Raw genomic sequence first — 12,714 nt, forward strand, 5'->3', positions numbered from 1 at the left:
TTCATGATCAGGAAAATTTATAATATTACCAATTGAATTGCTTTTAGATTTTATCTATTTATTACTCACCCAGGGTGGTGTGTGTATAGGAGCTCATCACCCCATTGTGAGATGCGTAATGTTTATCAGAAAACTATTGATTCACTACCGAAAGATGGTAAAATGAGGTTTGCTCAGTGGCTCAAGGACCAGAATGTGGCCTGAGGTGCGATTAGCGTCCCCCACGTATAAGCTTGAATTCAATTTACTGGGCAAAAGCTGAGCCCGAGTTTCCAGAAGTGGATGCGAATACAGTGAAGAACTGAATTTGAGAGCGCATCCCTGCTTAAGTATCCTCCATCCTTTATATAGTGTTGTCTCCTGGGATTCTGATCATTCTGTCCATTTGCGCTTGCCGCTACTCTCTGCATCTGAATTAAGACCCTTCTCTACCTTAGCTCGTTACAAATTAGATCCCATTAAACTCAACAGCACCTTCTCTTCCATCGTATACATCGTATACATTCAAAGTCTTGCTGAATATTGTCGAGGTTTTTGAGAGATTGAATAATGGCTTTTCATATTTCCTAGAGGGGGACCACATAACTCATTTCTAAAATACTTAGATTAGTAAAGCTATTTCCTGCAAAGAGCCAAAGAAATGTGCCGATGTTTTAATGCTTAGCAAATTTTAGGCTAATGAAGAGAGCGAGAGAGAGCTCCCACTCCCCTTACTGTGCTCCAACCACTTAAGAACAAAGCAACTGTAGAAGTGCTTCTCAGCTTTATAGACACCCTATGCCTTTAGATTTGAAATCTCTAAAGAGTAATTTTAATGCTGAAACTTGGATACTGAAAAGTTAATTAAACCCCACTTTAAATTCAGAAATGTCCGTCTTTACAGTTGCAACTTGTAAAAAGGGTTGTTTTTATTTTTTAGTAATAGGCTTGTGTTTAGAAAGTATTCAGTTTTCCTAAGCAGTGTATTTTGTATACTGATTCTGGTTTTAAAATTCAAAACACAACACTTTTTCCTTCAAAACATCCCAATTTCTACTTTTTTCTAAACTTTAAAATTGAATATTTTAAATTTAATTTCATGTTGCTGTCAAAAATTAATTTATTCAGTAATTTGTGGTAGGGGTGGCAGAAGTTGAAGTCTTACTGCACTTAAGGAAGGTGAACTTTAGTGATAAGTGAAAAGGATAAAACTTTTTCTCCTATATTCTTTTATACTATCATGGAAAATAAATTATTGAAAACCACTTGCCTGTGACCATTCCAATCCTTGTTAGGGCAAGCATCAGAACCATGTCCTTCAATAAACCTTAAAGTATTTTGTTCTTTTTGGAGCCAGGGCAGGGAGCTTATACAGCAGAAGGAGGGAGCTTTCACATAAAACATCTTTGTTCATGTCGGAGATGATGAATAAAGTATTTATAAATTTATAAATGGTAACTGCATTGAAATCCTTTGGTGAAAATCTTTGATTAAAATTAAAGTAAGTAGTAGATGCTGGACAATTCTCTTGGAAATTTGATATTTCTATTTCAATTTTTTTTATTTTTAGCTAAATGTATTCTTAACAAGATTTTATAAGCCTCTACTAAAAAAGTTTTGTGGAAATCAAGTACCATATATAAGTGGCTTATTTACTTATTGTAAAAGTTTCTATATTTATTATACTGCAGTTAAGACACTTACATGTATATATAATTAAATAATTAAAACCCTTACATGTAATTTATATATTTTTTTCTTGCTGCACTTTTTATCCCCTAAAAATTTGTATTTGCATTATGTTTTAAGACTTAACATTTTGTGATGTTACATTTCTGACATGCAGGGAGAAAAAATGTGATAGTATACTTATGGTATAATTTTGGGAAATGTATTATTTAACCAATTGTTTCACTTTGTGATCTAAAAAAAACAACTAGTGGGAAGCACTTTTAAGGTGGTATTTTAAAAGTGACTTTTAGAGCTAATATATATTTGTTTTCAGATCGCTACTTCTGAAACCCGTTTTTCAACTATTTAACTTAACTTTGAGAAAAGGGGAAGATTGAACATTAGGAAAAATTCACATTGCAATAATTTCAGCTCTTCAAAAAATGTTGTCCTTATTTTGTTGTAAAGAGAAATATGAGGCGCCAAGTAAAATCTTTGGAGGGAGGCATGAGGAAAGAAAGAATAAATGAACCATCAGTAGTTTTTTACTTGGTCTACTTTTCTAATGTTGAGATTTACAACATTGTGATCTTTTAAGTACACTTCTTAGCAAGTGGCAAACTATGTGGGGGTAATAGAGTGGAAATCACAGAAAAACATTGTCCTGTTTTGAAAAAGTATTTTAATTAGGCAAAAGAAGCATCAGGACAAACCATTTTTAAAACAAAAATCTCTTAAGCTGGGTTTTGAGACTGGCAAAGGGAGAAGCAAGGAAAAAGTCAAGGCAAGATAACATATTCAGGAGAAAGCCAAAGCTATTTGCAATTACATGTTAGAACTCAGGATTTTGCAGATGAAAAGGATGTTGCTTAAATATCTTCATAAACCTGTAATAAGATTTCCACTTCGCAGTCTGAGAAGATTTAACTAACTGCTTAAAATATGACAAAACTGAATTTTAACAAGTGATAGTAAAATAGGACAGCCAACCAATTAACTGACAAAACAGAAGGCAGTGTGGGAGAGCCCTCCCCACATTCATTGCAAATTTGAAGCTCCCTCCGCCTGGTTTCCCTCCATCAGGCTAACGACCTCGTTCCTCCGGTAGAGTCTGGCCAAGTCGCAGGCGGTGTCCCCCTTATGGTTCCGATGCCCCACTTTGCTGGCCGTGTGCTTCATGAGGAACTCCACCACAGGGAGGTGGCCTTCTTTGGCAGCCAAGTGCAAGGGCAGGTTCCCTTCATTATCCTCGATGTTAACATCAGCTTGGAACTCCAGTAAAGTCTGTAAAGTGTCCAGGAAACCTGCTCTGGCTGCATCGTGAATGACAGCGAAACCAGTTCGGTCTTTCAAATCGGGATTAGCACCTCTAAGTAGTAGTCTCCTGGCAATCTCGGGATTTCCAAGTTTCATAACCTAGGAAAGAAGAGAAAACGGGAGAATCCTTCAAGTGCTCTTACAAGAATATTTTAAAATATCCATGTCTCCTCTTTATATAACTTTATTTTTGGTGAAAGAGTGCTTGGGGAAGACCCACCTGGTGGGGTCTGAAGGGCTCAATTGCAGGAAAGAAAGTCCTAGTAGGTAAAAGTAGAAGAAGACCTCTAAAAATTGAGCTTCTATGATGGAATATCTTAAACGGGCCCAAAAGTAGGATAAATTGATCAATAAAATATAACCAGTAAAACTTGTAGAAAATTCACCCCACAACTAAGTTTCCCATCTTCCATGAAGAGTTGTGTAATTTCATGAATTTATGAAAATAAAAGAAATGGAGTTTGAGAATCTCTTGTTTGCTTGCTTATGCTCATAAATCATAAAACCTGGGTTATTAATTCTGAAATATCAAATGTAGATAAAATTTATTTTCTAAATAGCTACTGAAAAGAAATAAGGAGAGTGAGTTCCGTTAAACACCCCAAGAAGTGTTTCCACACCTCAGGCGCCATCACCTAGTATAAAAATGATCTATTAAAACACCGGACCTGATATTTTCTTAAATTATTAATTTTCACAAGTTCTCTCCAAAAAGATATAGCTCAAATTTCCAAGTGTTTTTTAAAAATATTTTTTCTTTGCAAGTTACTTCATGTTGGCTACCGGGTGTGTTTGGTGCTTAGAATCCTTCACCTGAAATTTTAAAATGTTACTGATTGTTCAAGTGTTAAATAGTCAATGGTATTCTACATCGCTTATGATACTGATTTGTCTAAAGCTGAGTTCATGATATGCTATGTATTAGACAGGAGATGATTGCATAGCAACCGTTCTTGAAAAGCATGAAACAGTGATCCTACTATATCACTTACTGTTTCTTAAAGTTCTAACTAGCTTACTGATTTTTAAGTGAGCAAACGAAGAGAAAATAAGATATTTAATGTGTATTTTGAGACAGACAACTTTGTCTTCTGGTTTGAGCGCATTTAATAATCAACTGGTGATGCCATCTTATTTCCTTTTGCAGTTATTATCGGGCATTTAGGAATAGCTATTTGTAAACTGCCACCATTTTAAAAGTCAGAATGTGGTATTAAAATTTGCTATCAACATACAAATAATTCACATGACAAAGACTTAACCTACTGTTGTTTGAATACATTTCACTTTAATAGGGGCCTCTGTTAGGCTCTCCTAATTATAAAATGTCTTGTAGAGCAGCATGCAATTATATAATACATATAATTTAGTTGTGAAAAAAATGTAGTCTCATTAACATGCCAGAAAATAGTTCAGCATTTTAACTGGTTTCATTTATATTTAGGTATATTCATAACAACCTAAATTTATAATAAATAGATTACATACTAGATACTCAAATGTTTGTGAAATTAAATATCCATTGAAAAATCCATACAAAGTTGATCTATCACTTAAACTGTTTACTTATAAAATAATCACAAATTAAGTAATAAAATATATTTAGAATAAATAATATTTTATAAATGCAAACTATATAGATGGCCAAGATATTACGCTTCCCGGTTGATAAAACCCTGCTGACTTAGCCCTTCCTTTGGGGCAGTGGTAAAAATGATACATAATTTATTTTTTGAGAATTTCAATAAAATATACTTTTTGGTTAAAAATGAACACATTCTAATTTTTGCCACATCTACCTCTAGAGATTTAGTCACATTTAAGGACCTGGACTGGGAAAAATAAGGGACAGACACCTTGGATCTTTGTAAAGCAAATGTGCGATTAAGGCCTTTGATATTATCCTGATTGAAAAGCTTATACTAGGAAGGGGAGAAAAGCTTTTGCAACGGAGTTAAATGAACATAATTATAGAAGAAAATTTGTCATCTTCCACAGAAATAATGGTAATAATGGAAATTGTTTTGAAGAAAGTTCTTTCTTGAATTATGACACAACTTCAGAGTCAGGATTATACATACTGAATATAAGCCTTGAGACTCCTGTTTGTCTATGTTTCATTATATGTGCTAGGGTTAAGCCACAATAAGTGGGTGTTAGTATATTGATAAGTGTGGTTAATATAAACAAGATTGCAAAGTTGTATTAAAAATGCCAAAACTTTTTTTGTCAGTATTAATCTCCCAGTCTTCCTGTTCGTCAAAAGTCCTGTAAGATCTTATTCTGAACATGGGTTAAGTTGCTCATTCTTTGTGAGATTTATATAATCTTTTGGGTTTTCAATAGGAAACTTTTCAATGTGTTAAATCTGTAGCACTGTTATCGCCATCAAACCTATTAAAAACTACTAGCTGGACAAAGAAAAAAATTCCTTATTCCACAGAACCTACCCGAAATAACAAGATTAAATAATTTGGTATCTATGCATAAGCTTCCTTAATACTGAAATTTTTGCAAGGTCAGTATATTGTTTTAAAATGCACAGACTGAACTTCGTCTGTTAATAGTGTATCTCCTGCCACTTAAATTTCTAATTCTTGTAAAACAAAGCATTCTAAAACCTTCTCCCCAATGGATTTTCCAAAAACAGCTTCAAGTGTTGAATTTCCGAATAAGAATAGTTCATAAGAATACCATCAGAACTGTGATAAAGCAACTATTTGAGACTACTTTGCCATTTTTCTGTTTCTAAGCCTTTCAACTAAGTTACTTGATAACTAACATTCAGAGGAGGAAAAAAAATATCAGGTACAATACTTGGCAGCTGAACATGTTTCATTTCTTGCTTGTAAATCTAATTACTGAAAATTAGAACATACCACCACATGACCGCAGAGATAAAAATACTACAAACTGAGCTCTGATTAGAAAATTCAACTTTTTATTCCTCCTCAATCCTGAATGGGTGGATGGTATTACATTAACTGTGAAATGTACATCCTGTCCCCGTGCCCAGGCCACCCATTCCAAATGAGGAAAGGTCGTTTGTCAAAACTTGAAGCATTTGAAGGAAAAACACCCTCGCCAGTAGTCAGGAAAATTAACGTTAAAGTCAATTATTGGAGCAAAGCACGGAAACCACTAATAGCAGTGTATTTACTTCAAATAATAATCATAATAATGTGTTTACAGAGCTGTCTTAAAAAAAACACACACACCTCGGCGCTGCTACGACTACTTTTAAATCCGAACCGTCACAAAAACATTCCAAAAATTAAGACCAAACCTGGAACCCATTTGATATCGAGGAGGTTATTGAATTTGACGAGTTTGTTCAAAGTACGTCATTTTGGGGAGTTGGATCCACTTAAAGATATAAAATATGGCAACCAACTAGGCTTTAAAAAGTGAAATTTTGTACCCCTGAAAACTTAAAAGCCGTTATTCCAGAAACCCGGGTCACGTAGGCAACATTGTTGACCTGTTTTCCCCACCTCTCTGGATACCAACCTGCAGCGCAGTCCTTCCAAATCCATTTTGTGCATTGACGTTTACATTATTTTGCAACAAACTAGTAAGTTGCTCTAGGTCCCCCCTGGCAGCTGCAGACGCCAACTCGTTCCCCCAAGGCTCGGCCATTCTTTAGGGTCCTGACGATCGGGAAAAGATGAATTAGTTGTTTTTCTTTTTCCCCTTTCCTTTGCTCCTAACCAGGCTGCATGATGGCATCGGAGACTGACAGAAGGACTGGGATGGTTAATCTGGAGTAGAGCTTGGTAGTAAATACTAGTAAGATCAGCCTGCCAAAAGCCCGCCCCTCGATTCACACGTGATTATTCAGCAAAACTGAGCCATTGGAGAGGGGCTCCGCTCCTCGCTTTTTAGCTTAACCCCTGTGAAGAATTCTGGTGACTCAACAGAAAGACACACAGACATATATATATTCCTGGCAAATTACTCTGGACGTAAAATGTAGGCAGAGATGTCACGTATCTACACTACAGATCTCTGTGAGGAATGTGTGCGGAGACTTAAGGGACTAGATCAGGGCACAAAATACCGCGGAAGAAAAGACATTTCGGGGGGGAAAGAAAAGGCATTAACCCACCCTTGTTCACGGTGGTGACTTGAGCCGCGCGAGCCAGAACCGCTGGGGCAGGTCCTCGGAGGGGCTCGGTCTCCATCCGTCTCGCCGAAGGGGTAGTGCTGAGTCCTCCGCTGCAGGGAGAGCGCCGCGGTGGCTGGATGCTGACGTGCTCGGGAGGGTTAAAGATGATCGCCAAAGGCAAACAGGAGTAGCAGTTCCGTGGCCCTCAAGTTACAGGTCTTCACGACTCTTCAGTTGCCTCCGCTTCTCAGGAGGAGCCTTTTTTCGCGTCCGGGCCGAACTGCTGGCTAACGCCGCATGGGAAGACTGCGTAGCCCGCCCGCTGGGCTGCCGCAGCCCTGCGGAGTCTCAGAGGCCGTGGGAGCCAGGCTCGGAGCGCGTCTCCGGAGACTGCCGGGCGCGCGGCAGGCTCCGGGCAAGTCGGTCATGCCGGCCCCACCAGGTCCCGGGACTCCCAGCAGCGTGAGGAAGGCAGCGAGTGATGCGGGAAGCGTCTATGGGGCCCGGGCTGCTGGGGCAGCGCGCGGCAGCATCGCGGCTGCACAGGGCAGCCCACCGGTAACTTCCCGCCTACGACCGAGCCAGTTCAGCCTTCCCACTGTAGACGCTCATGGAGCAGCAGCCGCCGTCTTTTCCTTCCTTTCCCAGTTTTCTGGGGGCCTCCGGAGATCGAGAGCGACCAGAGAAGCGCAGGCCAAGGTCTGAGTATGGGGAGTCGCCACAATGCCAGAGCGCAGCCAGTCCCACCGCCCTCTCGGCGAGAGCCCAGCGACTCCGACACCCGGTGCCACTTCGCCAACCTCTCGCCGTCCCCGGGCCTGTGCCCCCAGCCTGTGCCGCCGACAGGGCAGCGGCCGCCAGCTAACTGTGCCCGGGAGCCGAGCCGGGCAGCACTTCTTCCTCCAGAGCCGCAGCGCTCCCAGTGACAGTTTCTTTTGTAGCTGGTCCCCCCAAATCGCCGGTCCCTGCTCTCTTCACCCCTACAGACACTTGCGCGTTGTCCTCCTTTGAGCTCTTTTCCTTCCCTCCCTCCCTGGCTTCTTTTTTCGCTCAAACAATTGCTGCTTCTGTTGCCGCTGCAGAGACGGTGCCGGTTTCTTCTCTCTTTTTTCCGACCTCATCAGCTTTTTTTGAAAAGAAAAAAATTGAGCGCTTTTTGAGTTGAAAAACCCGCCCCCATTTTAACGGCAGAGTTTTAAGGAGGCTCGGCTGAGTTGCAGAGCCGCGGGAGCGGGAAGGCCGGGCACCGCCCACGCCCCGCCCACTGCCCAGGAGGTGCTCGCGCTCGCAAACTCGCTCGCTCCGCCCCCCGCCCGCGCCCTTTCTCCCGCCCCCTCACTCCCCACAGCCCTCCCTGATCTCAGGCGCTGGTTCCCACCCTCCCGCCCCGCGGCCAGTCCCCAGCTGAATCGGCGTTCTGCCCCGCGAAGCCGGTTTTGGCCTCCTCAGGCAGGCTGGCTGGCGGGATGGAGTCTGCGACACGAAACCTCGGACTCCTGGAGCCCGGCGGGGGCGGGTGAGGGGGAAGAGGCTTGTTAATTAAGACGGCTGCGGAAAGCCGCAGGGCCTTAGAGGCTCGGCGGCGGTGGCTGCTGGAAGGCGGAGAGCGAGCTGGCGCGAACCAAGTTTTCCCCGGCCCTGGCGGGGCAGGCCGGCTCGCCTCCGTGCTCCCCCCTAGGCTCTCGAAGTTCGGGCGGCCAGGCCTACCGCTGCCGCCGCCTCTTCTGGGGCACACACCGTGTAAACTCCACAGCCTTTTTTCAGTCCCGGGCCTCGGCCTCGCACCTGCCAGATCAACGCCCGGGGTCGTGGTGGGCAGAGGTGGCCGTGGGGCTGGAGGAGGAGACCCGGACTGACAGCGAGAACAGTGCTTAGAAAAAGCAAACGTCTTTAATAGACTGATTTTTACGAAAACTAAAGACAGTATAGGGAAGAAATAATGACGAACTCTGAACTCAATGTTTCAGGGACGAGAAACTGAAATATTCCATTTCTTCGGGAAAAGGGAGAAAAGCAATCAACTTTAAGGCTAAATTTACAATAAGTCTTGGGAAACTTGTCTAACAAGGCCATTTCTTTATTGCCAAAGTTCTCTTTTCCTACTTAGATGGGGGCTTGTTTTTGGGGGGGAGGGGAGGGTGTCCAACTGTAAATGAGCAAATAGTCTGTTTCCCAATCATTTATTTAAGTCGACCGAGACACCAGTTGTCTGTACTTTTAACCTCCTCTTTTAGCTATGTAAGATCAATTAACTACTGGTTTCTATATTTTTTGCTCTTAAAAATACCCAGCACGGTTACATGATGCACCCAGTGGTCAAAATGAAACCAAGCAAAAAATGACAAGTGGTCTATAGAGCCGGCCTCTACTAAGCATATTCCCTCAGCAACATCTGTACCCAGCCCCTTGAAGTATAATGGGAGTATTAGCAACAAAACACACCAGAAACATCTGGATAATCATCTAGGAACAGATTGGCTAGTAGGTAGAGGGAGAGTTGAAACTGAGAAGAATCTGAAAGTGTTTTCTTTAACAGAAGCGCTGAGGAAAAAAATAACTAGTGTTCTTGTCTTAGGTAACTAAACTTGAATTGTGCATCAAGTATGAACTACAACACCAGAGATTAACTCCTCTCATTTCTTACATGTATTTAGAGATTTCAAATTTATGAAGAGTTGCTTTCTGGCATTTATTATGGTTTCTTGCTAAGAGAAGATACTGTAATTGGGAAGAATCTTAAATTATGCTCATTATGTATAAATACATATGTGTTATAATTTTCGTGAAATATTTTGGCTGAATAACTGAGTAAATAAAATTAGGGTAATTTAAGATGCATACAGAGCTAGATTAAGATTTTTGGAGGTCCTAAACTAACTGAAAAGATTTTGATGGCCCATCACCCCACCTCATATGTAAAGAAAAACAAAGCCAAAAAATAAGAGTAAAGAAGTCCAAAAAAATTGTGATTTTCCCCATGATGACTACTTCAGTGCTTTTGCTGAAATATTAAATTTAAATTCTTTAAGGAAGGCTTTTTGGTTTTTTATTCTGGCTTTGCTGGTGCTCTAAAGCATGTGCTTAGTCTGCTTACTGTATAAACCACAACTGGCAGCACAGAGATTCCAGTCTTAGTTCAGAGAGCATAAGTAACCACTATAAAGTACCTCCAATGAAAATCTAATATTTATTATTAGTTCACTGAAGTATATTCAAAGGTGAGTATCTCTGCCTTTAATAAGTTTACATTCTAATATGATATATGAGAAAGATCCACAGTTAGGCATCTATTATATTGAAAGTAGTGGTTTCTCTTTTAGCATAATAATGACATGTCTTTCAAACACCAAAAAAGAGGCTTTATATTAAATACTAACAGTTATAGAAATCTTTTTCCCCCAGCAGTTCATAGTCATTTTTAAGTGCTTATAGAAATATAATTTATCAGATTATTTTGTGCTTTTCCTCATTGACTCAATTATGCAGTTCCTCAGTGATTAACTTATGGAAATGTGTATGTGGTATCTATAATTTCTTTACCTAGTATCAAAGTCTTCCTTCTTGTTGTACTTATAGATCCAACAGAGGTGGAAAACAGACCTCAGGGACCTTTTTACCATTTCATAATTGTGACTTAGACATTTTATTTCTGAATTTCAGGTTTTTTTATATGGGTAGTCCCACCACTTATGAAAGTCATTTTGTAAAGTAAGTAAATAAATGCTCAGTAAGCAACTCAAAAGCTTAAATATAATAGCAACAACTAACATTTGTATATTGTTTCATAATTATAACATCTGATGATATGCACACATTATTTAATGTTCACAACTCCAAGTTAAATATGGTAATTATCTCCATTTTTTAGCTGAAGGAATTAAGGCTTGCAGAGATTATGACTTAAAGCCAGTAAGTAGTGGATATAGGATTTGGACTCAGATCTTGGGACCCCAAATCTTATGCCTTTCCCATTAGTTAAGAGTCCAGGATCAGACACTAGACTCCTAAAGAAATTAAATCATTAGATGAAATATATTTTTGATTACTCAAGTGTGGATCTAATTCTGTAGTAGCATTAATCTTCTCATGAATTATATTAGAAGTGAGTAGTGTTAAAAAGCTTAATTAAGTTAACCAAAGGATTAAGGTTAACACCACCATAAGTTATGTTGATATCATGTGCCCTGGTAATATGTGATGACGGCTCATCACTTCTGTGGTATTCTTCCTCCCAAATCCATAAACAGTATAATTCTGACAAAACTTAAACAAACCCAAATTGAGGGATGGTCTATAAAGTTCCTGACCACTACGCTTCAAAAGTCAAGATAAAAAAACTGTCACAGATTGGAAGAGGCTAAGGAAACATGACAACTATATATACTGTGGTATTCTGGATTGGACCCTGAAATAGAAAAAAGACATTGATGTAAAAATGCAAATAGAGTCAGGGCACCTGGGTGGTGTAGTCCATTAAGCATCCAACTCTTGGTTTTGGCTCAGGTCATGATCTCAGGGTCCTGGAATCGTGCCCTGCATCAGACTCCATGCTTAGCATGGAGTCTGCTTGAGATTCTCTTCTCCCTCTGCCACCCCCCACCCTGTCTTTCTAAAATAAATTTTAAAAATGCAAATAGAGTCTCTAGAATTTGATTAATAGTATTATGCCAATGTTAATGTCTTAGTTTTGATAGCTGTACCATGGTTATGTAAGATGGTAACATTAGAAGAAGCTAGATAAAAAACAAATAAATATAAATCTAAAATCATGTCAAATGAAAATTCAGCAAAATAACTTTATCACATATATTTGAAAGAAAGATGAAATAAAAGTTCTTTTTCAAACAGTAATGGTACGATCAAAGAACATGGAGATTCTCGAGAAAGATCTATTTTTGAATTAGGCTGCTCCATAATATAGTAAATTAACTATGAGAATGAATTAAAATTATTTTCCTTTGCTCATGCTCATGTACAGAGAAACTCTATATATTTTTATTCTCAGTTTGTGACAGTGAAATGAAATTGTTTCTAAGAAAATTCTGGGGAAATGAAAAGTCAACTATTTTTTAATTCAATATTTATTTTTCTTTCATTTCATTCTCTGCAGTGGACAATCACTTTGGATGCTGGGTACCCAACCATGAATAGCTAGGTCATAGGGAAGAATCAGTCTCTTCAGGAAATGTACAAACTTTGCAACATGGAGGGTGAATTGCAGGGATGCAACAGGTTAAGTGGAAAGAGCACTGGTTTTGACCTAGCCTTGAATACTAGGTCTGTCGCTTTGTAGCATGACTTTGGACAAATCCTTAACCTCTCAGAGCAGTTTTTTATTCTGTAAAATCACTGTAAGAATGAGATAAGGTATGTAAAATACCTGTACATACTAGACATCCAATAAAAGTTAATAAACTCAAAAATATTGGTTGTTATTATATACCCAATACTGTGCTATATATGAACTATGGTGAATATAAAAACATACTGAATGAAATGGCTTATAATCTCAAGGAACTTTCAACCTTTGGGGAGAGATTAAAACATGAATAGATGAAACTGTTAGAGAAAAAAAAATTACAGAATTCCCCACAGCATTAAATTGCGTTGTAAAGACAGTAAAAGCAGTGATTAGAAAG

At 39.4% G+C, this 12,714-nt stretch overlaps 1 protein-coding gene across 2 annotated transcripts; it reads right to left on the reverse strand.

Annotated features, from left to right (window-relative positions):
- Positions 1-2,309: 2,309 nt before the first annotated feature.
- CDKN2C (cyclin dependent kinase inhibitor 2C) lies at positions 2,310-8,274 on the reverse strand. Of its 2 annotated transcripts, XM_028106727.2 has the most exons (3): positions 7,076-8,274; positions 6,478-6,617; positions 2,310-3,066 (listed from the first exon to the last, which is right to left on the reverse strand). In XM_028106727.2, the coding sequence occupies exons 2-3, from the start codon at positions 6,604-6,606 to the stop codon at positions 2,689-2,691; spliced, it is 507 nt and encodes a 168-aa protein (XP_027962528.1). In that variant the 5' UTR covers positions 6,607-6,617; positions 7,076-8,274; the 3' UTR covers positions 2,310-2,688. The 2 variants fall into 2 exon arrangements, with proteins under 2 accessions (XP_027962528.1, XP_027962529.1); XM_028106728.2 differs by lacking the exon at positions 7,076-8,274 and having other exon boundaries at positions 6,478-6,755.
- Between the last annotated feature and the right edge of the window lie 4,440 nt (positions 8,275-12,714).

The sequence above is a fragment of the Eumetopias jubatus genome, unplaced genomic scaffold (assembly GCF_037043125.1).
Source record: "Eumetopias jubatus isolate StellerSeaLion01/CBP00866 unplaced genomic scaffold, mEumJub1_p1.0 scaffold_4, whole genome shotgun sequence".
NCBI lineage: Eukaryota > Metazoa > Chordata > Mammalia > Carnivora > Otariidae > Eumetopias > Eumetopias jubatus.

Excerpts from the sequence above, each read along its gene's own strand:
- CDKN2C (XM_028106727.2), bottom strand. The coding sequence starts at position 6,606 with ATGGCCGAGCCTTGGGGGAACGAGTTGGCGTCTGCAGCTGCCAGGGGG. Across the intron at positions 3,067-6,477 it reads TTGGAAGGACTGCGCTGCAG|GTTATGAAACTTGGAAATCC; the intron begins GTTGGTATCCAG and ends CTTCTTTCCTAG.